Source organism: Pan paniscus, chromosome 10, assembly GCF_029289425.2.
Source record: "Pan paniscus chromosome 10, NHGRI_mPanPan1-v2.0_pri, whole genome shotgun sequence".
NCBI classification, from domain to species: domain Eukaryota; kingdom Metazoa; phylum Chordata; class Mammalia; order Primates; family Hominidae; genus Pan; species Pan paniscus.
This window is the reverse complement of record NC_073259.2, coordinates 117,008,049-117,033,140: the sequence shown is the minus strand read 5'-3', so window position 1 is coordinate 117,033,140 and position 25,092 is coordinate 117,008,049. Positions and strand designations below refer to the sequence as shown.

The window sequence follows — 25,092 nt, the reverse complement described above, 5'->3', positions numbered from 1 at the left end:
TTTCGATTGTCACACCTTGGGGGAGGGGTGTGCTACTGGCATCCAGTGCATAGGGGCCAAGGATTCTGCTTCATAGCCCACAGTGCATGGGACAGCCCCCACCATAAAGAATGACCCAGTCCAAGATGTTGGCGGTGCTGAGTTTGAGAAACCAGGCTCTAGAAAACATGTGCAAACAATATCGCCAAGTTGCAGTGATGTGGCATCCGCTTTTCATGGTCTTTCTTCATCTCCTGGGCCTGCTCAGCCCTCATTTCTTTCTTTCTTTCTTTTTTTCCTTTTTTTTAAATTGAGACAAAGTCGCGCTTTGTCACCCAGGCTGGAGTGCAGTGGTGAGATCTTGGCTCACCGCAAGCTCTGCCTCCCGGGTTCAAGCGATTCTCCTGCTTCAGCCTCCCAAGTAGCTGGGACTACAGGCACGTGCCACCAGGCCAGGCTAATTTTTATAATTTTAGTAGAGACGGGGTTTCACCGTGTTAGCCAGGATGGTCTCGATCTCCTGACCTCATGATCTGCCCACATCGGCCTCCCAAAGTGCTGGGATTATAGGTGTGAGCCACCATGCCTGGCCTCAGCCCTCATTTCAATATTTGCCTAAGAAGCTCATTTGGACAAGTGAAATAATGCAGTGTCATTGTGAAAAGCATGGGTTTTGAGGCCAGACTGCTTGGGTTCAAATCCCAGCTCCTCTAATTAAAGGCAAGCTATTCAACTTCTCTGTGTCTCAGTTTTCTCATCTGTAGGTGGGATAATAATAGTCTCTCCCATGGTGCTGTTATGAGGAGTAAATGGCCCTTGTACATAAAACTCTTGGCACAGAGAAAATGACATAAATGTCCATTATTATACCTATCATTTGCCAAGCTTGTGGTGTCCGTAAATGGCAATGCCAGCATTGAAATACAGGCACACCTGGCTCCAGGGTCCACATCCTTAACCCTGACCTTGGCCGCTGGGAGACATGACTGAATTATCCCTCAGAATTTAGTTGATTAGTTGAACATTCATTCATCCCAAATAGATGAAGCCCAGGAAGGCTGCCCATATGGTGTCCCGCCAGTTCTTCCAACCAGCTTGATAAATTCCATACCCAACATGAAACCGGCCTGACCAGAGGGAAAGAGAAAGTGTCCCCAGATTGCAGAGCTTCCTCCTCCCCAGCATGGAATTCTGGCCCAACCTCAGGAAGGACAGATCAGACTCTAATTATAAAGCTTCCCCAGAATTCCCCCAGGAACACTGGGCAAGCCAGGCAGCTGGCAAGCCTTGGCAACCACCGAGAACCTCCTTGATCTGCCCTGGCCCAGCTATAAGATTCCTGCCGGGGCGTTCACCGCATGATATTGTGGGGCATTCACATACGGGGTTAGGACTCAGTGAGCCACTTTGGTTCCTACAGAAGTTTCTACCACCTGGGAGTTTGTGGCAGCCATGGAAACGTGAAGGAAACTGTAGGTGTGTGGTCTTGAAGACATGGAGATAAACGCATCCAGGTTTATATCACAGTGCACCCCTGTTGACTGAGGTGAGCTTGGGCAAGATGCTTCACCTCTCTGAGCTTCAGTTTCCCCATCTGCAAAATAGACTCCATAATAGGCACTTTAATGGGGGGATTAAATAAGAAAATGTAGCCAGGCGTGATGGCATGTGGCTGTGGTCCAGGCTACTTGGGGGCTGAAGTGAGAGGATCGCTTGAGCCCAGTAATTCAAGGATGCAGTTAGCTGTGATTGAGCCACTGCACTCCAACCTGGGTGACAGAGCAAGATGTCATCTCTAAAGAAGGAAAGGAAAGGAAGGAAGGGAGGGAGGGAAGTGGGGGGAGGGAATGGAGGGAGGGAGGAAAGAAGGAAAGAAGGAAAGAAGGAAAGAAGGAAGGAAGGAAGGAAGGAAGGGAGAGAGGGAAAAAGTGTATAATACACTTAGAATATGGTATGGAGCGGTCACTATCTAGTTCAAAAGCTATTAGGTCTATCTTATCTTTAAGAAGGAAGTGGAGGTGCCTGGCAGGCGCTCGGACTCCCTCTGATGATCCTTGGGCCTCCTCGACCTGTAAATATTGTCCTTCGGTTGAACGTGTTAGAGAATACCACAGGCCACATTTGGCCCATGAGCACCAGGCTTTCTAGGCTACAAGTTGCAAACTGGTAACCCATAGGCCAAATATGGCCCCCTGATGTGTTTTATTTATCCTGCACAATGTTTTATAGGATTTTGAATCAGTTGCCTCCATTTCAAAAATGACATCTTGCATAAAAATAAAGTTATGAGTTTTTTGGAAAATCAGGTAATCTGGAGGCCTGGAACCCACATTTTGTCATGGTATCTTTTGGCTAGAGTTGAACAGAGGCTGACACAACAGGGCAAGTTCCCTGTAATTCCACCAGGCCCCCATCCTTGCTGTGTTACACGTGCATTGTGCATTTATGTTTTCTGTCAGAGGTCACAGGGAGCCATCAAAGGCTCTAGAGGAAGGGAGTGGCTCATTCAAGGTTGGAAGTTCTGGCTCCAACTTTGGCACCACTTACGGATCTTCAGCAAATCGCTCAACTACTTGGGCCCTTGCTATGCTAATTTGTAAAGTAGACATGAAAATAACAACCTTTGTTCACAGGGCTGCTGTGAGGACCCCGTGTAATGTTGTGACAGTGGTTAATGAAATGCAAATGAAAGTTCCATGAAGTCAGAGACTCTGGCTGTCATGTTCCCTACGGTAGCCCAGGGCCTAGCAAACAGCAGGTGTTCAATATATGCATATTTTATGCATGAATGGTTGAATAATATATATCAGTATCTTTAATGCTGGGTACACAGCATGTGTTCAACATGTGTTTATTGAATAAATGAATGAATGGGTCAAGAAAATATGTCAGTGTCTGGTATACAGCAGGTGCTCAATACATGCTTATTGAATGAGCAAATTCATGAATGCATAATGTCTATGCATCTACCCTGGAGCCTTATATATAGGGTATGCTCAATAAATGTAAAAAGAAGGGAGAGAGGGAAGGAGGAAAGAAGGAAGGAAGGAGCTATCAATCTATAGAGGGCAGAACAGATATTAGACAGAATGACAGTCATAGTTAATGAAAAGCCCAAAGGCCCATGAGACATGTCTGTGGAGTCCCAAACAAGCTATCGAGTGGGGCTTGCTGGCAGTACCCCCTGCTTTTGTAATATCCATGACAGGCCTTACACAGGGTTGCTGAGCCCTCATTTTGGGGCAGCTGGAAAGCCCTGGCATCAACAGACAAATGCAGAGCCAGCTGCAACCTGTTGTGATCAAACAGGACAGATAATATGGCTCCCAGCAGACCTTGAAGGAGGGTTAACTCCCATGCACTTGTCTCGGTGCCTTCTTTTCTCCCGCTGATGCCAATTAAGTCTTCTGTTTGATTCAAGACTCCTTGGATTCCAAGGAAGAAAGTCCCTATTAAGTTAGCTTAAGCCAAAAGAAAGGGATTAAATGTCTGTATGGCCAGTACCGACGTTACAGTCATGGATTTAGGAGTGCAAAAATGTTGCTTTATTATTATCATCACTTCCTAGACTTTAGTAAATCCTGTGCCACCTATTATCTTGTGTACTTAATATCTTTCTTCTTTCTTTTTTTTGATTTAATTTTTGTAGACCAAGGGTCTCGCTATGTTGCCCAGATTGTTCTCAAACTCCCAGCCTCAAGTGATCCTTTTGCCTTGAGCTCTCAAAGTGCTGGGATTACAGGCATGAGCCACCTTGCCCGGACCTTAATAACTTTCTTTATATCAAATTGCTTTTTAAAAATCGATCACTTGTAACATGGGGCTAATAAAAAAATTGTAATATATTTTTGGAAAGTGAAACTATACAGTCTTAATTGGAAGATCAATAACAATTGCCTTAAGTAGGAAGTGACTGCAAAAATAAATGCAACACAAACAAAGCAATGTTATTAAATTCTTAGTGGTTGTGGTTGTCCCAGTGCCTTCTGTGTTAAATAGAGAGGAGAGTAGCTATTTTTAAAATGTGTTGGCTGGGTGTGGTGGCTCATGCCTGTAATCCTAGCACTTTAGGAGGCTGAGGTGGGTGGATTGTTTGAGTCCAGGAGTTCGAGACCAGCCTGGGCAACATGGTGAAACCCTGGTCAACATGGCAAAACCCTTACTCTACCAAAAGTACAAAAATTAGCTGGCCATGGTGGTGCAAACCTGTAATACCAGCTACTCAGAGGCTGAGGCAGGAGAATCGCTTGAACCCAGGAGGCGGAGGTTGCAGTGAGCTGAGATCGTGCCACTGCACTCCAGCCTGGGTGACTGAGCGAGACTCTATTTCAAAAAAATAAATAAATAAATACAAATAGATAAATAGGTGTTAAAGACAGACTGGCACCTCACGGACTCTTTCTCTTTGACATAATCATAAAAATGAAGACTGAAATGAAAAAAATAACTTTCTTGTGAGGTGATGCAAAATTATTTAAAATATTCTCTCTGCCACATAAAGTCATTTTCTAAAAGACTTGAAATCATTTGGTAGGCTTCCAAATTTCCTCACTCATCTCCTTTAATTCAGTTTAATATCTTAAAGCAAAAAATCAGTATGTTTCATACTTGCCCCCTGAAGTGTTCCCTGGGGGACAGGAAGGTGAACTCGCCCTTGGAGCTCTGGGAAGGGTATTGCAGAAAGAGGCCTGACCAGACCTCACAGAGCAGGTTGAAAATGCCTTGAAATTTGCATTTTACCCTCTCATATTTGGCATTGATTGTGATATAAAAATAGTATTTGTTTACTCTTAATTTTTTTTCCAATCTCTAAGGGTAATTAACACTCCAGGAATATGTGCCATGTTTGTCTTTTTTGTTTTGTTTTGTTTTGTTTTGAGGTAGAGTCTCACTCTGTCCCTCAGGCTGGAGTGCAGTGGCAAGTTCTTGGCTCACTGCAACCTCCACCTCCCGGGTTCAAGCAATTCTCCTGCCTCAGACTCCCAAGTAGCTGGGACTACAGGCACCCGCCACTCTGCCTGGCTAATTTTTGCATTTTCAGTAGAGACAGGGCTTCACCATTGTTGGCCAGGCTAGTCTTGAGCTCCTGGCCTCAAGTGATCCCCGGCCTCAGCCTGCCAAAATGCTGGGATTACAGATGTGAGCCACCGTGCTCGGCCCCATGTTTGTCTTGAAGCATTGTGTCCCTCTGTGGTTCTTGACCCTATTGAACACATGCCCTCTTTACTTTAAAAATGTGGAAAATGTGCCTCTGTAATCCCAGCTACTCAGGAGACTGAGGTAGGAGGATCCCTTGAACTCAGGAGTTCAAGATCAGCGTGGGCAACATAGCAACACTCCATTTCTTTAAAAAAGTGAACACTTTGAATAACGCCTTCTTAACTATCCAGAAAAAATTTCCAAAGATAAAATAACCTAGTCATTCACATACTTTAAAAAAGAAATCAGCCAGGCGTGTTGGCTCACACCTGTAATCTCAGCACTTTGGGAGGCTGAGGTGGGTGGATCACTTGATCCCAGGAGTTTGAGAATAGCCTGGGCAGCATGGTGAAACCCCATGTCTATAAAATATACAAAAATTAGCCAGGCATGGTGGCACACATCTGTGCTTCCAGTTACATGGGAGACTGAGGTGGGATGATCACTTGAGCCCGGGAGGTTGAGGCTGCAGTGAGCCGAGATTGCACCACTGCACTCTAGCCCGGGCAACAGAATGAGACCCTGTCTCAAAATAAATAAATAAGAAAGAAATAAGTTACTTGTTTCATTTGCAAATTAGGAGGATGTAAGAGTATGTCATTCATTAAAATAACTTCAAAATGAGTTTGCCCGCACAGGAAACTGCCTTTATATTATGTTTTATTCTTCATAGTAAAAATATCACTCAGTACAGTTATACTTTGATATAGTTTTATCCTGGTACAATAGATGTTAGAATAATGATGCCAAAATAAACTTGTTAATGAGAAAAAGAAAGAAATCAGTTCTAAAGTGCTAACTAGGAGGGAGAAATTTAAAACGTCATTAATAAAATAAAATTTATTTTTAATATGCAAATGTTTACCTACAACTCTGTCTAGATGACAAGAGGAAGGGGTCAATATCTGCCCCTGATTGTAAATACGTTTGGACTTAACTGAATATTGTTGATGGTTTTTCTTTACATTTGACCTTTTAAAATAAGGTTTAGATCAGTCTATTCATAGATAAACCCTGAGTGAAAGCTGACACTGAAGCTTCCCATCAGTGACTCAAATGCTGCACACAGCATTGTCATTGACAGCATGGTTTTCTGAAAAGAACAATTTTGTAAAGTTCCAGGTAAAACAAAGTAAATTTTCTTTTGACTTACCTGAAAGTTGCGTTCCTGAAAAATTAAGTGTATATTCAAACTATGCCAAAAAAAAAAAAAAAAGTCTTGAATGTGTGAAACAGAGCAAAAGGTCTAGGTGCAGATCATCAGAAACAGAGTTTCAGCTGCATGATGGTCGGGCAGAACATTTGAGATGGTATGAGATGCAGGACAATCTATTTTGTCTCCTGTATTGTGGAATATCTGACATATCTGGCCCAGACTGGCATTCAATGCCAATCATTGGGACAACCAAGAATGCCCCATGATTTTCTCACCCAACCCCTGTGGGTTGGCACTCCCCATACAGAGGACCCCAGTACCCCCTTGGTTGTGTAGGCTCCCTTTAATGTGACCCCATTATCGGCGGCTCTCAGTGAGGTGCAAACGCTACCTGGAGGTGCTGAAAAGCCCTTGTGATTCCGTGTCTTCCTTCTCTTCAGGGGCTGAAGATCAGCGTGCTGTGGACTCTGTACTATGGCATCCTTAGTGCATTTGCGCCCGTGTATAGCTGGATCCTGGTGCTCCGGGGCCTGGTGGGCTTCGGGATCGGAGGAGTTCCCCAGTCGTAAGTAAATACCCAGTGCTGGCTATGCAGCCAGGCTGCCCATCCACATGTCTGTTCATGGTCTGGGTCAGGAGTTAGGGGCTGAGATGGGGCAGCAGGGGTGCAGAGATGGCTATACCAGGGCTTCCAGGATCAAGGAGCTATGGTGTAGCAAGAAAATAGCATCATTATCAGTATTGTTATGATCAACAACAGCAGCAAAACAACACAATGGCTGGAAGGTTGTAAAAGCAAAATAATAATGCATCTAGCATTGATTGACTGTTCCACTTGGACGCATTGCAGCAGCCCAAGAGGTGTGTGTTATTGTATTATTGCAATCTGTGTTTTACAGTTGGGGAAACTGAGCCTCAGAGAGTGAAATCATCTGTCTGAATCACATGGTGGGTAACTACAATATCCATGCTTTTAGCTACCATGCTGCTTCCCACGCTCTTCCTACCTAAACGCAAGGCAGGGTATGATGCTAACCACATGTCACTCAGGCAGCAATTTGCTGTTGCTGTTGTAGTTTAAGGTACTGAGAATATTCAGAGCTGTAGGAAGAAGCCACTGTCTCCTGGGGCATTGAGGAAGACTTCCTATTTGTGATGGGCCCTGAAGCAGAGATTGGCACACTATGGCATATGGGCAGAATTCGACCTGCTGACTGGTTTTGTAAATAAAGTTTTATTGGAACACACCGCACCCTCCATTTATGTATTATCTATGGTCGTTTTCATGCCACAGCAACAGAACTGAGTAGTTTCAGCAGATATATGGCCTGCAAAGCCTGAACTATTTACTATGTGGCCCATTATAGAAAATGCGTGTTGGACTCCACCCTAAAAAATGATAATAGCCAATATTTAGTGTTAACTATGTGGCAGGTGCTGTTCTAAACGGTTTACCCAGATGATCTCCTTTAATCTCTCATTTTCCCTAGAAGGTAAATTCTATTATTAACCCCATTTTACACATAAAGAGACTGAGGCACAGAGAGGTAAAGTAACTTGCTCTAGGCAACACAGTCAGGAAGTGGTGGAGGAGCTGGAATAGCAACTGGACCTTCTAACCCCAGTGCCTGGGCTCTATACCCACTGCATTTTACTGCCTTGCTATTAAGAAGGCAAAGGATTTGGAAAGACCCAGAAGGAGACTTGGAGAAGATGTAGGACATTTTCTAGGAAGTGAACCACATGAAAAGAGGAAGCCGTAGCTGAGGCTGAGGAAGGCTAATTGTCTGGTTGGTCAGCTTGGAGGGATGAGATCTGTAAGAGAAAGCTGGCCAGGCGTGGTGGCTCATGCCTGTAATCTCAGCACTTTGGGAGGCCAAGACGGATAGATCACTTGAGCTCAGGAGTTTGAGACCAGCCTGACCAACATGGTGAAACCCCATCTCTACTAAAAATACAAAAAATTTCCGGGCTTGGTGGTGGGCACCTGTAGTCCCAGATACTTGGGAGGCTAAGGCAGGAGAATCGCTTGAACCTGGGAGGCAGAGGTTGCAGTGAGCCAAGATCGTACTGCTGCACTCCAGCCTGAATGACAGAGTGAGACTCTGACTCAAAAAAAAAAAAAAGAAAAAAAAGAATTAAAAGCTGAGGTTGGACAGGTAGGCCAGGGCAAGCTTGTTAAAGGCCTAAAATGCCAGGCCAAAGGGATTCTATTGGTGATGAGGAGCCACTGAGGGTTCTTGAGCAGCGGAGGTACCTAGAAGTATGGATCTGGCTATGGCAGGTAGAACATCTTGGAGGTAAGGAATCATTAGGGAAATTTTGCAAGAGGACCAGGGCGATCCCTTGTAGTGTATTCATTTATTCCACCAATATTTCTTGAGTACCTAGAAATGCTAGGTGCCAGGACGCAGCACTGAGCAAGAGCACCATGGTCCCTGTTCTAGGATGGGATCCTGGGGAATAGACTTTGAGATGGAGATTACTGTGCAGGTGGTTACTAGGATTAACACCTGTAAGAAAGTGAGAAAATTAGGACCAGCGAAGGGGGAAGCTGAGTTGCCATACCATTGCCACAGAGGCCTCTGGTCAGCTTACAGGGTTTCAGAAGCAGAGGTGGCCCTTCAGAGGTGTTTCAGATTGGGGCAGGGGGGCTAGGCCTTTTTACCCTCACACCAACCAGGCATCGGATGTGGGCTGCCCTCAAGGATGCAGCATGATCTTAGACAAGGCAGCTACTTTTGGCCAAGGCAACTTCTGCAAGGGACTCAGCTATGAGCTCCTGGCAGGCAATGCTCCTGCTCATTTTGGAGGGAATAAAAGCCTCAGTCCTGAAAGGCAGACCACGTAGCACATCACAGCATCCTCCACAGTCCAGGGTGGACCCACTTGCTTCAAATATAGTCATGTGTCACTTAATGATGGGGATGTGTTCCAAAAATGCATCAATAGGTGATTTTGTCACCGTGCAAACATCATAAAGTGTCCTCACACAAAGCTAGATGGGACAACCTCCTACACAGCTAGGCTGTGAGGTATAGCCTATTGCTCCAGGGCTACACACCCGTACAGCATGTAGCTGTGCTAAATACTTCAGACAATTCGAACACAATGGTATTTGCATCTCTAAACACATTTAGACATAGAACACCTACAGTAGAAACACAGTATTAAATTAAAAAAAAAAAGGCCAGGCATGGTACCTTACACCTGTAATCTCAGCACTTTGGGAGGCTGAGGCAGGAGGATCCCCTGAGCCCAGGAGTCTGAGATCAGCCTGGGCAACATAGCTAGACCCCCTCGCTATTAAAGAATAATGAAAATAGGCCAACTCTGGGTGCACTGCCTGTGAGTTAGCCCTGCTCTGCACAGAGCAGTATTCTTCAATAAAAGATTGCAAAATAAATAAGTTAATTAGTTACCACAGTATTATAATCTTATGGGACCACCATCATATATGTGGTCTGTTGTTGACTCAAATGTGTTATGCAGCCCATAATTGTAATCAGCTCACCCCGCCTAAGAACAGTTCCTCCAGGATTCTGGATAATCTCTTTTCTGCAAAAGTCTCACGGCTGAAATGGATGCCAATGGAGCTCACAGTTGAGTTCCTTGCAGAAGTTGCCTTGGCAAAAAGGCCAAATGTCTCCCACCTCTGCTTCCCATTCTAAATTCCTCTCAGCTTCAGCGAGCACTCTCACTGATCTAGACGGTTTACCTGGGTGGGTGACTGAGACCTCATGCCTAAGGGATTCGAGTCCCTGGTCGCCATGCCTCTTTTAGGCCATAGCTGCTGCGCTTGTCCATTTAACACCAAAATTGAGCAGGAGATTACCAAGAGATGTCTGGTATATCACCTGGGTGGCCCTATGATAGATGGGGCTTATTAAGTCTTAATGATGGTTAGGATCAATTTCTCTGACATGGGACCCAAGGAGTCCACGGTGACTCTTTTTCTTGCCTGTTCATTTCTTGACACAAAGGAGCCCAAAGTTACTGGGTAGCAGCTGTTGCTTAAAGTCTAATGGGTCCGGGCATGGTGGCTCACGTCTGTAATCCCAGCACTTTGGGAGGCCAAGGCGAGTGGATCATCTGAGGACAGGAGTTCGAGACCAGCCTGGCCGACACAGTGAAACCCCATCTCTACTAAAACTACAAAAATTAGCTGGGTGTGGTGACACACACCTGTAATCCCAGCTACTTGGGAGGCTGAGGCAGGAGAATCACTTGAACCCAGGAGGCGGAGTTTGCAGTGAGCTGAGAGCGCGCCACTGCTATCCAGCCTCCGCGACAGAGCAAGACTCCATCTCAAAAAAGACATTCTACTGGGGCTCTTGCTGTGTCTCCTGTGGAAGCTTTCCCTCCCTGGGAGCCAGGACCTCTAGACCCACTGAGCCCAGAAGTTGCAGGATGTGAAGTACAAATCCCCTGATCTGGGTCACTGGGACTGATGACAGTGAAGCCTACTCTTACTTCGACCCCTTAATTTCCAGACCCATGAATCTTTTCTCCTGGGAATGAAGCATCATAATGGCAGTGGACTTAAGTGGGTATTGTGTCCTGGAGGACAGTGCCCCATGGTCACAGGGCATCGTCTCCAAGCTGACACCTTAGTGTCACCTTCAGAGTCCTGTTCCATTGCTCTGTCAGGCCAGCAGCTTCAGGATAGCACAATATATGATAGGACCAGCGGATTCCAGGCCATACACCCAATTCTACATCTCCTTCACTCTATATGGGCTCCTTGGGTCCCATGCAATGTTATGATGGATCCTTTGTCAGTGGGTCAGACATTGTGTGAGCCCTCAGGTGATGGTGGTGACTGAGACCTTGTGGGCAGGAAAGATAAACCAGTACTCAGAATAGGTGCCGATTCGGTCAAGATGAATTGCTGCTCCTTCAAAACTGGAAGAGTCCAATGTATGTACCTAAGTTGCTACCAAGTGACATGGAGTGGTTCCATCCTGGGGGCTCCATGTTGGTCACTGTTGCGGGCAGGCTGGCTCTTTGGCAGCACAAGCAGCAAGATCAGCATTGGAGGGTGGGGATCTGTTCAGTCCTGCTAGAGCGCCCACCCCCTCAGGGGTAATAGTTCAGGGATTGATTTCTTATGCCTGCTGAGCATCATGATTGGGGAAGACTGGAAGAGACAGCCTAGAAGGGTAATGCTAATTCTTTTTTTTTTTTTTTTTTTTTTTTTTTTGAGACGGAATCTCGCTCTGTCGCCCAGGCTGGAGTGCAGTGGCGCAATCTCGGCTCACTACAAGCTCCACCTCCAGGGTTCACACCATTCTCCTGCCTCAGCCTCCCGAGTAGCTGGGACTACAGGCGCCTGACACCACGCCCAGCTAATTTTTTTTGTATTTTTAGTAGAGACGGGGTTTCACCATGTTGGCCAGGATGGTCTCGATCTCCTGACCTCGTGATCCACCCACCTCAGCCTCCGAAAGTGCTGGGATTACAGGCGTGAGCCACTGCGCCCAGCCAGCATAATGCTAATTCTAAAATAGATCATAGGCTCTGAAACCAGACGGCTTCGGTTTGAATCCTGGCTGCTCTGTCACATAATAGCTGTATGACCTCAGGCAAGTCACTGAACCTCCCTGCATCTGTTTTCTCATCTCTAAAATGGAACAACAACATCCCCACCTCATGGGGTCCCTTAAAATAGTCATTAAATGACAACATTCTGTAAAATGCCCAGGACAGTGCCTGGCAGAGCACTCAAGATTTATTAACAAGCATTTGATCTGCTGAAGGCTTTGGCAAGAAGCTCAAGCGTCATTGTGATGTATGATGGATGACGGATGAATGACTCAAGGTATCACTGTAGATAGAACAGGGACAGGGGAGATATGACCACATGGATTTGATACATGAGCAAACTCCCAGCCTCCTCCTGCCACTTGGGAGGCTGGAAGGATGGTGAGTGGCTCTCAGCTCTCCTCAGTCCTTCCCTCCTTGATTCATGATTAATTCCTCCAGGGCTCTGTAGAGTAGGCATTTGACATACACTTCTGGATCTGGGATGAGCTTACAAACCACTGGAGCTTGAAGGAAAGGCTATTAATGGAGCCGCAGCCATAAATCTGGGCTGGCAGGGGCTTGTGGACAATGTGCTCCACTTCTGGCCCAGCTCCAGGAATTCCTGCAGACACAACTACTGCCCTATTCATGAATATGATGAGTTCATTGAGGACGATACCGTTTTCCCCTCGTGGCTGGAAGGAATATACTCACAGAAGAGCAAATCAAATTCCCTTACCAGGGATGCTCAGAGAGATGCCTGCAGAAATAGACTTCAAACAGTCACTGGATTTTCTTCTCATATAAGGAAAGATAAAGGATTTAAATATTCAGAATGTCCACAGAAATTCTTGTTCAAGATGGTAGAATGAGAAGTGACATTTTCTATTTCTTCTTCTTCTTCCACATTTCCTGGAAATGACATAGAAGTAGTAAGAAATAGAATAAATCTTTTCTTTTTGTGAGAGACAGGGTCTCGCTCTGTTACCCAGGCTGGAGTACAGTGGCAAAATCATGGCTCACTGCAGCCTCGAACTCCCAGGCTCAAGTGATCCTTCTGCCTCAGCCTTCCAGGCACACACCACCATGCTCAGCTATTTTTTTCTATTTTTTGGTAGAGATCGGGGTCTAACTGTATTGCCCGGGCTGGTCTTGAATACCTGGCCTCAAGCGATCTGCCTACCTTGGCCTTCCAAAGTGCTGGGATTACAAGCATGCATCATGGCGCCCAGCTAAGAAATAGAATAAATACTTAAGAGTACTGGAGAGCAAGAAAATGGTGCCATCAGTGGATCAGAATTTTGAGAAGCCTCTGGAAGCTTATAAGCAGATGCGATTGCAAGGGTGGAGTAACTGGAACAGAGAAAATCACACCCTAAAACAGCAAAGGGGCGGGACTACAAAGAGGAAGAGAGATTCTTCCCATGGGGTTCTGGGATTATGGCACAGGACACCAGGGGAATAAAATAAAGGACATAGAGGAGCTAGGAGGGCATTTCCCCCTTATCTCATGCTTATCTTAAGGGTCCCCAGCTTGCCTGCCTGCTCCCTACTTCTTCCCCATTTAGTTATTCATGTATTGAACACTACTGTAGCCCTTCCATGTGTTTATTGAGCTATTACTACATTCCAGACACTGAGCCTCGTGCTTTACGTGTATTACCACTTTAACGCTCATCTTAGGATGTAGATATTATGATCATCTCCATTTTACAGGTACAAAAGCTGGAGCTTTGTAGAAACTAAGTAGCATGCCCAAGGTCACATAGCTAGTAAATGGCAGAGCTGATGTCTAAACATCACTTGACCCTCCAAACCTATTATCTGAACTACTCCACTAAATAGCTTTTTTTTTTTTTTTTTTGAGACAGATTCTTACTCTGTCACCCAGGCTGGAGTGCAACGGCGTGATATCTCGGCTCACTGCAACCTCCACCTCCTGGGTTCAAGCAATCCTCCCACCTCAGCTTCCCGAGTAGCTGGGATTACGGGAGCAAGCCACCACACCCGGCTAATTTTTGTATTTTTAATAGAGACGGGGTTTCACCATGTTGACCAGGTTGGTCTCGAACTCCTGACCTCAAGCGATTCGCCTGCCTCAGCCTCCCAAAGTGCTGGGATTACAGGCATCAGCCACCACGCCCAGCCTAAATATCTGTTTTATCTGTGAGGAGGGCAAATAAAAACTAGAAACAAAATTGCAGAAGAAATATTTAGCCACCCAAGAGAGCCACTGGCTTCCCACCACTGTAACTCTATCCACTTACATAAAAATAATGTCTTAATTATACAATGTTCCTATCTAGTTATAAAAATGGCTCCCTTAAGTTCATTATTTAGAAACATTTAGTTGGAGATATTTTGATGTGATTAAATGCAATTAAAAGTTTCCATTAATTTACAATAGCTTTATCCTATTGCAGCAACTCATAAAACCAGATGAAAAAGATTTTGCTGTATAATTCTTAAAAGCTCAACAACCAGAAGTCCTTGTAATGTACTCTGAATTTCAAGTATAAATGTCAATTAGGGCCGGGCGTGGTGACTCACGCCTGTAATCCAAGCACTTTGGGAGGCTGAGGCGGGCAGATCACCTGAGGTCGGGAGTTTGAGACCAGCCTGACCAACATGGAGAAACCCTGCCTCTACTATAAATACAAAATTAGTTGGGCGTGGTGGCACATGCCTGTAATCCCAGCTACTCGGGAGGCTGAGGCAGGAGAATCGCTTGAACCCAGGAGGTGGAGGTTGCAGTGAGCCGAGTTCACGCCATTGCACTCCAGCCTGGGCAACAAGAGTGAAACTCTGTCTCAAAAAAAAAAAAAAAAAAAAAAAAAGTCAATTAGATCATTAAGGAGCCCATTCCTCTACCCTGATCTGTGCTTTTCTACAACCCTCCTTCTCTCCTCCCTTCCTCATTCTTTTCTTTCTTTCCCCAAAGTAGATATAATAATGGAGCTTATCAAGTGCTGGGCACTTTGCTAAATGTTCTGCTCAGACTACCTTACTTGGTCCATTGAACAACTGTTTTATCCCCATATGACAGATGTGAAAACTGAGGCTTAGAGCTCACAAGGGACTTGCTGGAGGTCAGATAGTTATTATTACTATTTTTGAAACCGGATTTCGCTCTGTTGCCAAGGCTGGAGTACAGCAACACGATCATACCTCCCTGCAGCCTCAAACTTCCAGGCTCAAGGGATCCTCCCACCACAGCCTCTGGAGTAGCTAGGAGTACAGATGTGTGCCACCACGCCCAGCTAATTTTTAAAATTTTTTGTTGAGATGGGCTGCAGGGCACAGGGTGGGCGGTCTCACTGTGTTACCCAGGCTGTTCTTGAACTCAAGTGATCCTCCCATCTTGGCCTCCCAAAGTGTTGGGATTACAGGTGTGAGCCATCGTGCCTGGCCAGATAGTTATTAAGTGTAGTGTAGGGGGCCTGGGCACAGTGGCTCATGCCTGTAATTCCAGCACTTTGGGAAGCTGAGGCAGGTGGATCACTTGAGGCCAGGAGTTTGAGACCAGCCTGTACAACATGGCAAAACCCCATCTCTACTAAAAAATATAAAAATTAGCCAGGCGTGGTGGTGCACACCTGTAATCCTAGCTACTTGGGAGGCTGAGGCAGGAGAATCACTTGAACCTGGGGGGCGGAGGTTGCAGTGAGCCGAGATCGCACCACTACACTCCAGCCTGGGGAACAGAGTGAGACTCTGACTCAAAAAAAAAAAAAAAAAAAAAAAAAAGAAAGAAAAGAAAAGTAAAGAAAAAGAAAAGAAAAAAAAGTGGAATGTAGGGTTTGCTTCTACTTTGTAACAAACCACCTTTGCATTCATGGTTTAAAACAATGATTAATTCAACTCATGATTCTGCAGTGAGGCAGTTTGGTGGCTCCTCTAGACTCCGTGGGACTTGCTCATGTGTCTTCAGTCCACTGAATCATGGGGCACCCAGGCACCTGGTCCCATGGCATCTGAACAGGGGTCAAAGGCAGCAAGAAGAAGCCACAAAGCTTCTTGAGGCCTATGCTTGGAACTAGCATAACATCATTTCTGCTACATTCTGATGGTCAAAGCAAGTCACAAGGCCACACAGATCCCAGGGAGGGGAAAATGAACTCTTGATGGGACGTGCTGCAGTCATACTGCAAAGGTGCATAGATACCGGGACGGAAAATATTGGAGCAACTTTGGCAGACCAGTTGCAACTGGGTTCAAATCCAGGTGTGTCTGGTGCCAAAGCCCTTACCATGTTGAACAACAATTTCAAAGGGGTTTCGGGCATATATAGTCAGAAGGTCCTGTTAAATCATTTATATCCACGGCGTTTCTGGTACTGACTTGGAGAATGACTCTGGAGTGTAGGCTGGTGGTTCTTAACAGTTTTCTAGACCCTTTAAGGCAGGTAAGAGGAATCACATGTAGAATCCCAGATTAATTACACTTTCTCTCTACGGAGGGACATCAAGAAGGCATAGACTTGAATTCAAGCAAGGGAATTAAATACAATTTTATTTTTGTCATTAGAGACAATATACTTTTGTTTTACAAAATTTAGAAAATGCAAATAAGCACCAACAAGTAACAAATGATAATCACCTGTTACTGCCCCGTGTCTCTCCACGAAAACATCAATACAGGTTGGCACTGGGCCCATGTGTTTTTTTACCTCCAGTAGAGGGCGCCATGCACCGCAGCCAAACACCATTTATGTAAGCAGCTGCGGTGGGAAACCTGGAGTAAGGTAACCCACGCCCTACTTGTGTTTTAGCTGCTTTTAAAGACAGTACCTCAGGTAGCTGCCCAGCTGTTCTACCTTGAAACCTGCCTCAGAATGATCTTCAAATTGGTGTCTACAATGAGCTTATACACAAAGTCTGTCCTCGTTCCTCCAAAGACCAGGCAAAAATGCCAGGCTGAGATCACAGGTTCTTGCTTTCCAAACACGTGATCCAAATGGCAAGCCTCTAATTGCCCAGTGCTGTAAATGTGATTATTTGCAGTGGGAATTTATTTATGCCAGAATCAGCTGATTCTTGGCATTGCTAATTTCATTGCTCATTCTTTTATTTTTCAGTCTGATTATAATAATTGCCATACTTTGGATAAAGATCAAGTAGCTTGTTTTCATAATGAACTGCTATAAATAATGGCCAAATGTGGGGCACAACAATTATAGGAAAAGATGTTTCTTGTGGCACAGGTGGCAAAAGCAAGAAATTGAACACAACCTAAGCATTCATAATTAGGGGGCAGTTAAATAAATGATGATACTACCGAGGTGAGGAAGGCTATGCAGCTGTTAAGAATAATGCTCAGCTGGGCGTGGTGGCTCATGCCTGCAATCCCAGCACTTTAGGAGGAAGCTGAAGCAGGCGGATCGCTTGACTCAGGCATTCAAGACCAGCCTGGGCAACATGGTGGAACCTTGTCTCTACAAAAAATACAAAAATTAGCCAAGTGTCGTGGTGCACACCTGTAGTCCCAGCTACTCAGGAGGCTGAGGTGGGAGGATCATCTACCCCAGGAGGTCAAGGCTGCAGTAAGCCGATATTGTGCCACTGCACTCCAGCCTGGGTGACAGAATGAGACGCTGTCTCAAAAGAAAAAAAGAGTAATTCTTGGCCAGACATGGTGGCTCATGCCTGTAGTTCCAGCACTTTGGGAGGCAAACGCAGGAGGATTGCTTGAGCCCAGGAGTGTGAGACCAGCCTGGACAAAATAGTGAGACTCCATGTCTACAAAAGAAAATGAAAAAGAAAAATTAGCTGGGCATGTTGGTGCATGCCTGTCATCCCAGCTACTTGGGAGACTGAGGCAGGAGAATCTTTGAGCCCAGGAGCTCAAGGCTGCAGTGAGCTATGATTGCACCATTGCACTCCAGCCTGGGTGACAGAACAAGACCCTGTCTCAAAAATAAATAAAGCTGTAGATCTACCTCTATTAACATGAAAAGATTTCCATATTGTCTTATTGAAGCGGAACCTAACACAGAAATTCAAGAGCAAGAAGTTTCCTCTGGGAGACTCAGCCGCAGGTCCTCCAAATGGTCCCACTTCAAGGATGAGGGAACTGTCCAGTGAGGGCTACTCCCGGGAAGTTTAAATTCTTCAGCACTTCTGGCCTACCACAAAGGCTGGCCAGGCAAGCTTTAATGACCAGAGAAAGTTCTCTGGAAAGGGTCACAGGTACTGGCAGTTAGAAGGTGGACTGGCATGCGTGGACATGCTAAGAATGGGGATGTTTGGGTGGAACGCTGACAGTGTGCTGTGTATGTTAAGAAAAAAAAAAAGAAGGAAAGAAGTAAGGGAGGGAGGAAAAGGTAGGAGAGAGAGAAGGAAAGAGAAGGGAAAAAGAAAGAAATAGCATGTTAGTTAAATTTATGTATTTATTTTTTCATAGAAAAGAGGCTGAAAGATTGCAGGCCAGGCACAGTAGCTCACGCCTGTAATCCCAGCACTTTGGGAGGCTGAGGTGGGTGGATCACTTGAGGTCAGGAGTTCGAGACCAGCCTGGCCAACATGGCGAAACCCCATCTCTATTAAAAATACAAAAAAATTAGCTGGGCATTGTGGCATGCACCTGTAATCCCAGCTACTTGGGCTGAGGCAGGAGAATCATTTGAACCTGGGAGGCAGAGGTTGCAGTGAGCCTGAGATCGCACCACTGCACTCCAGCCTGGATGAGAGAGTGAGACTCTGTGTGGGCAAAAAAAAAAAAAAAAGCTGAAAGATTGCAAAGCAAACTCTGATTAGTAGTTATGGCTTTGGGGGAGAGGAATGGGAGTTGGGGTCATAGGGAGAGGAAGAATCATCATATACTCTGCATGCTTATGTATTGCTAAATTATTTTACAATGAGATTGCATTCATATAATACTCTATAACTAAACAAAAAAACAGAATGAAAAGACTTCATGAAATACATTATAGGTTTGTTATAAAAACAAATCTTCGATCTCTAAGGACAGAAATAGCGTTGCCCTTAGAATATCCTGCTGCACATTTTTGCATGATTAGTAGTTTGACTTCGATTTGGTAAAGGAAAGGTAAACATGGTATTATTGATTTTTAAAAATAATATAAGCATACCATTCGGAAAACAGAATAAAATATCAAAGTCATCCATGATAATTGTTGCAATCTTTAGCAACCACTATAATCTTGGTTTCTATTATCAGGGTTTAGTTAATGAAATTCCCCATGGTTTTTGTTGAGTGAGGTACTGAAAGGAATATAAATTGGAACAACTTTTTGGAGAACCACTTTGGTAGTATATATATATATATATCAAATAATAAAAACAGGCATACCCTCTGACTCAAATTCTACTTAGGGGGATCTGTCCTAAGGAAACAATGTGAAGACAAAGACTTCAGCCTAAAGATGTTTAAGGAAGTGTTGTTTATAACTGTGAAACTGTCCCAACAGGGAAGTGATTCATGGGCTGCATGATATAGACAAACCTAGTTTAAAATGTTGGCTCTTCTGCTTACTAACTTACTAGCTGTGCAATCCTGGTCAAGTAACAACTTCTCTGTTGTTGATAGATGTAGATATGAAAATGGTGGTAGTCCGTTCTCACAGTGCTGTAAAGAACTATCTAAGACTGGGTACTTTATAAACAAAAGAGGTTTAATTGACTCACAGTTCCACAGGCTGTACAGGAGGTATGGCTGGGGAGGAATCAGGAAACTTACAAGCAGGTGGAAGGCAAAGGTGAAGCAAGCATATCTTCACATGGCAGCAGAAGACAGAGAGCGAAGAGGGAAGTGCTACACACTTTTAAACAACTGGATCTCATGAAAACTCACTATCACGAGAACTACGAGGGGGAAAACCACCCCCATGAGCCAATTACCTCCCACCAGGTCCCTCCCCCAACACTGGGAATTACGTTTCAACATGAGATTTGAGTGGGGACAAGAGCCAAACCATCTCTCTCTGTCTCTCACTTTCTCTCTCTCTCTCTCTCTCTCACACACACACACACATGCACATTGGGAATTGTGATTACTTACCCCCATTGACTTGCAATACTTATTGGGTGAGACAATCCATGCAGAACATCTAGAATAATGTTAACCACATAGTAGATACTCAATAAAAGGTTGCTATTATTAAGGATAGTATGGTACATGCATGCGATAGAATAGATGTGTGCAAGAGCCTGTTGAATGGCATGGAAATGCTTATTTATAAATCACATTGATAATAGGCATTCAGAACTCTTGAGTATGATCTCAGCTAGGGATTCACACAGAGAGAGAAAGAGAGACTAAGACAGAAAGAGAGAATGTACTAAAATACTTACACTATTAAGCGAGACTAGCTGGCATTAACATTTTCTTCATGCTTTTCTCTAAAGAGAGTCCCACTGAACTACTGAAGCCCTAGCCTTTCTTCTGAGGCTCCTGAGAATTCTTCTTGCTTTGGATAGAGGTGCCTTTGCTCAGAACCCTAACAAGGACTTTTACTGATGATAGAACTGTGTCTAAATCTCAGTGGTATTGCTGAGGCCCCCTTTTGAAAAGTGAAATGCTCTGTAAGGAAACCCATTGATTGGGTTGCATAGAAGCAGACAGAACCGGGGGCAGAGATTCCTCTATAAGTGATTTATTGAGAGTGCTCTTGGGAGGAAGCTGTAAGAGTGAAAGATGCTAAGAGAAAGATACAGGGAAGAAGTTCACAAGGATGTGGTTTCTTCTGGACCCACCTGAGCACACAGGGAGCTAAGGGAGTGTTCATTGCTCCACAGGATCTGACCCCCACCCCTCCCCCAATGCCAGGGGGTGGGCCTTTTATACACGTACATGTCAGTCTGCAGCCTGCCCTGGGGAGATGGGCATAACTCCTAGGTACCTCTGGGGTGAGGCAGCTTCAGTTGCTCAAGAGTATCCCTAAGAGAAGGTTGCAGGTATGAGCCATTAGCAGAAGTGCAAGGTGGGCACACAGACCTAGTAAAGGGATCCTAGGAGATCTAAATGTGTCCCCAGCACCATCTGCCTTCACAGGGTTAAAGAAAATTAACTTCCCTTTATCCCCCAAACCCCACCCCTTAAGAGGAGCTAGGAGAGTAACATGAGGCCATTTAGTAGCTCAGATGCCTGGCTTAGGTGGGAGATATGAGAGAAAAGATGGCCTCCTCTTTCTAGCAAAATTGAAGGCAACATGGGGTAGGTGGGAGCAGGGCCTGGTTTAAAAGTTCCCTTCCCTGTCCAGCATGCCCCAAGTCTGAGGAAGTGAAAAGGAGGAAAGCGTGGAAGCAGCAGACAGAGGCAGCCAGTGCAGTTGGGACGTTGGTTACATTAAGCAAACAAGTAAATTGAGCAAAGACATAGCCATATTGAGGATAATGAGACCAAATTTCCCATTATTGGAGAAGGGAATTGCAACATGGAAGTGAGGAAGTTTAGAATGAACCCTAAGGTGATGAACTGAAATGGAATGTATCAGTATGAACTTGTTTTTAAATAAATATACACAGATAGATATAGATATGGTGAGTGTGTGAAGAGAGAGGGAGAGAAGTAAGATAGAGATAGATAGATAGACAGACAGATAATCTCTTAGCTGTGTCCACCAAGAGGCCCAGCAGCAGTGACACCCCAGGAGCAATGAGCACACTGAGCACAGAGATCTTGGTTTCTAAATACCATCTTCTGCCAAAGGGAACCAGGGCTTCTTAGAAAGGTGATGACAGACTCCAGGGCTGGGGCAACAGAACTATAAGATGAGCTGAATATCTTGTGCTAGAAAATAGGGAAGACCTCAAGGAATGATGGAGACATGCCAAAAAGACAATAGGAATCAGCTTGAAGGGGCTCCCACTGGGCAGATCTGGGACAGTCTGAGCATCAAAATAATAACAGGTTGCAGGCCGGGCATGGTGGCTCACACCTGTAATTCCAGGACTTTAGGAGGCTGAGGCAGGCAGATCACTTGAGGTCAGGAATTTGAGACCAGCCTGGGCAACATGGTGAAACCCCGTCTCTACCAAAAAATACAAAAAATTAGCCAGGCATGTTGGCAGGCACCTGTAATCTCAGCTACTCAGGAGGCTGAGGTGGGAGAATTGCTTGAACCCGGGAGGTGGAGGTTTCAGTGAGCCAAGATTATGCCACTGCACTCCAGCCTGAGTGACAGAGTAAGACCCTGTCTCAAAATAATAATAATAATAATAATAATAATAAAAACAGGTTGCAACTCATGGAATAAAACTGGAATCCTCCAGTTCTTACTGATTAAATGGATAGATAGATAGATAGAAGATAAGATAGACAAAGGGGAGGAGGAAAAAGCTCTTCTAAGAATCAAAATAGTAATGGGCTTCGACCCATTGTATAAATAGGACTCCACAAGTCTATACTGATTAAATGGATAGACAGATACGATGAAGGGAAGAAGGAAAATCTCTTTCTTACAGTTGAATGTCAACTAATAAATATAGAAGGAATGATAAAAATAAAAAATACCATTTGCGGGGCTGGGCGCAGTGGCTCATGCCTGTAATCCTAGCGCTTTGGGAAGTCAAGGCAGGAGGATTGCTTGAGCCCAGGAGTTTGAGACCAGCATGAACAACATAGTGAGACCTCATCTCCACAATTAAAAAAAAAAAAAAAAATTGGCCAGGTGTGGTGGTGTGTGCCTATAATCCTAGCACTTGTAGTCTTGGAGGCTGGTAAGAGGATGGCTTGAGCCTGGAAGGTTGAAGCTGCGGTGAGCCATGATCACACCATGCACTCAAGCCTGGGGATAGGGTGACACCCTGTCTCAAAAAACAAAACAAACAAAAACAACCATTTGTTACCATCACAGTGGTAGATGACTTAGATAGAAATAGTCAATGGCTAAAAGCTGGTGGGTAGAGGTTCTATGGGGAACAGGATATTGGCATAATCTGAATACTTCCCCACAAAGGGGAAATATTCTTAATCACAAATGGAAAATTATAACTTAGGGTGGAGAAATCTGTTAGACCAGATTACCAAGCTGGTAATCTCCATCACCAGCTTGATCAGGTGATGAAAATTAATGTCACCAGTGATGGGACAGATTGACATTTTGTGCTGAGAAGGGCTCAGGTTGAGGTGTTCCTGCCAAGAAAACATTTTTCCCTGGACTTATTGGATTATGGGTAGGGCTCAATGGCAGCAGTTAGGAAATTTGAGAATCACTTGGGGAGTTAAAAATGCAGGTGAGGCCGGGCATGGTGCCTCACATCTGTATTCCCAGTGCTTTTGGAGGCTGAGGTGGGAGGATCGCTTGAGGCCAGGAGTTCGAGACCAGCCTGGGTAACATACATCTCTACAAATCATAATAATAATAATTAGCCAGGAGCGGTGGTGCATGCCTGTAGTCTTAGCTACCCTGGAGACTGAGGCAGGAGGATCACTTGAGCCCAGGAGTTCAGGGTTGTGCAGTGAGCTATGATTGCACTTCAGCCTGGGTGACAGAGTGAGACTCATAAATAAATAAATAAATACAATAAAATAAAAATGCAGATGCCAGGGCCTCATCCCTGGGAGTCTGTTTCTGAAGGTCTAGGAAGGGAGGGAGCTAGAGATCTGTATATTTAACCAACATCATCTCAGGAAATTCTGATGTAAGTGGTTCACTGACCACCCTTGGAGGAATGTCGGCTGCAAATTCAGAAAACCGTAGCCATTTTCCCACCCAGTTCTGATCTTAACTCCCTTTCTTTCCCTTTTACATTCCCAGGGTGACGCTGTATGCCGAGTTCCTTCCCATGAAAGCCAGAGCTAAATGTATTTTGCTGATTGAGGTAAGGAGGAGAGCGGCCTGGGTCTCTAGAGCGTGTGGATTCCGGCAGGAGGTTCTCAGATGTCTTGAACCACAGGTCAAGGAAAAGGGAGTTTAAGAAAAAAATATTACAGACTCAATATGCAAAGACGTAAAAGGATCAGTTACATCATTTCTGACATGCCCGTTTTGCAATAAGGACAAATTCTTCAATTGACAAAAACATTCAATCTATCGTCCCTCAAAAAAAGAAGTGTCGGCAAGGGTATGGAAGGGTATGTTTTTCTTGAACTGGAAATAGCTTGTATCTGAGAGCTGGTGTTGAATGGTGTGGTGTGAGTAGACCGAACTCCGGCCCACACTCATATCATCACCCACCACCTGTCTTTTTGGTCAAGAATTTCCATTCTTGACCATTTCTGTGGCCTATAGGCTGCCTTAAAACTTTCGTGGTCCAGCTAGTTCCTCTCAAGTTTTTCTTCCAGGGTCTTGTGACCCATTTTCTAACCATGGTCTTAAAGATCTCAGAGCAAATACAATGGCTCCATGACTCCCCACCTCATGCAGCTGCCCAATGGCCCCCTCCACACAGTGGCAGAATGGTTTATTTGCTCATGCTGGACATTGATTCCAACAGTGATGACTATGAACCCACTCTGATGTCCCCAATCATTTTAACCACACTGACAATGTTAATCGCATTGATCCCACAGCCCAACATTCTGACTACATCTGCTTCTTACCAATTAGGGTGATGCTCCGCTGATCCACACTGATGTGGATGAATCCGTTGTTTAAATATTGAAATGCATCTGGGACTTTGGGAGGCCAAGGCAAGAGGATCACTTGAGGCCAGGAGTTTGAGGCTGCACTGAGCTGTGATCACATCACTGCACTCCAGCCTGAGTGGCAGAGCAAGACCCCATCTATTTAAAAAAAAAAAAAAAAGGCCAGGCGCAGTGGCTCATGCCCATAATCCCGTACTTTGGGAGGCCGGGGCATTTGGATTACCTGAGGTCAGGAGTTCTCGACCAGCCTGGCCAACACGGTGAAACCCCATCTCTACCAAAAAATACAAAAAGTTAGTCAGGTGTGGTGGCGGGCTGTAATACCAGCTAGTTGGGAGGCTGAGGCAGGAGAATTGCTTGAACCCAGGAGGTGGAAGTTGCAGTGAGCTGAGATCGTGCCACTGTACTCCAGCCTAGGCGACAGAGCAAGACTCTGTCTCAAAAAAAAAGAAAGAAGAAGAAGAAGAGGAAGAGGAAGAAGAGGAAGGGAGAAGAAGAAGAAGGAGGAGGAGGAGGAAGAGAAGAAGAAGAAGAAGGAGAAGAAGAAAAGGAAATGTATCTAGACCAGCTGATCTTGAACTCTGACTGCCCTTCATTCCCTTGCCTGACACTCTGTCCTCTCTCGGGGCTTCCCAGGATTCAGCAACTAAAGAGTTAAATCTTGGCCCAGTGCAGGTGGTATG

The 25,092-nt window shown here is 45.0% G+C and overlaps 1 protein-coding gene across 1 annotated transcript in view; it reads left to right on the top strand.

Moving 5' to 3' along the window:
* The window catches only part of SVOP (SV2 related protein), a 111,002-nt gene that overhangs the window by 53,147 nt on the left and 32,763 nt on the right, over positions 1 to 25,092 (top strand). The window contains exons 6-7 of the mRNA XM_003832516.6: positions 6,775 to 6,899; positions 23,580 to 23,643. Coding sequence (XP_003832564.1) covers positions 6,775 to 6,899; positions 23,580 to 23,643 — 189 coding nt within the window. The remainder of the gene's footprint in view (positions 1 to 6,774; positions 6,900 to 23,579; positions 23,644 to 25,092) is intronic.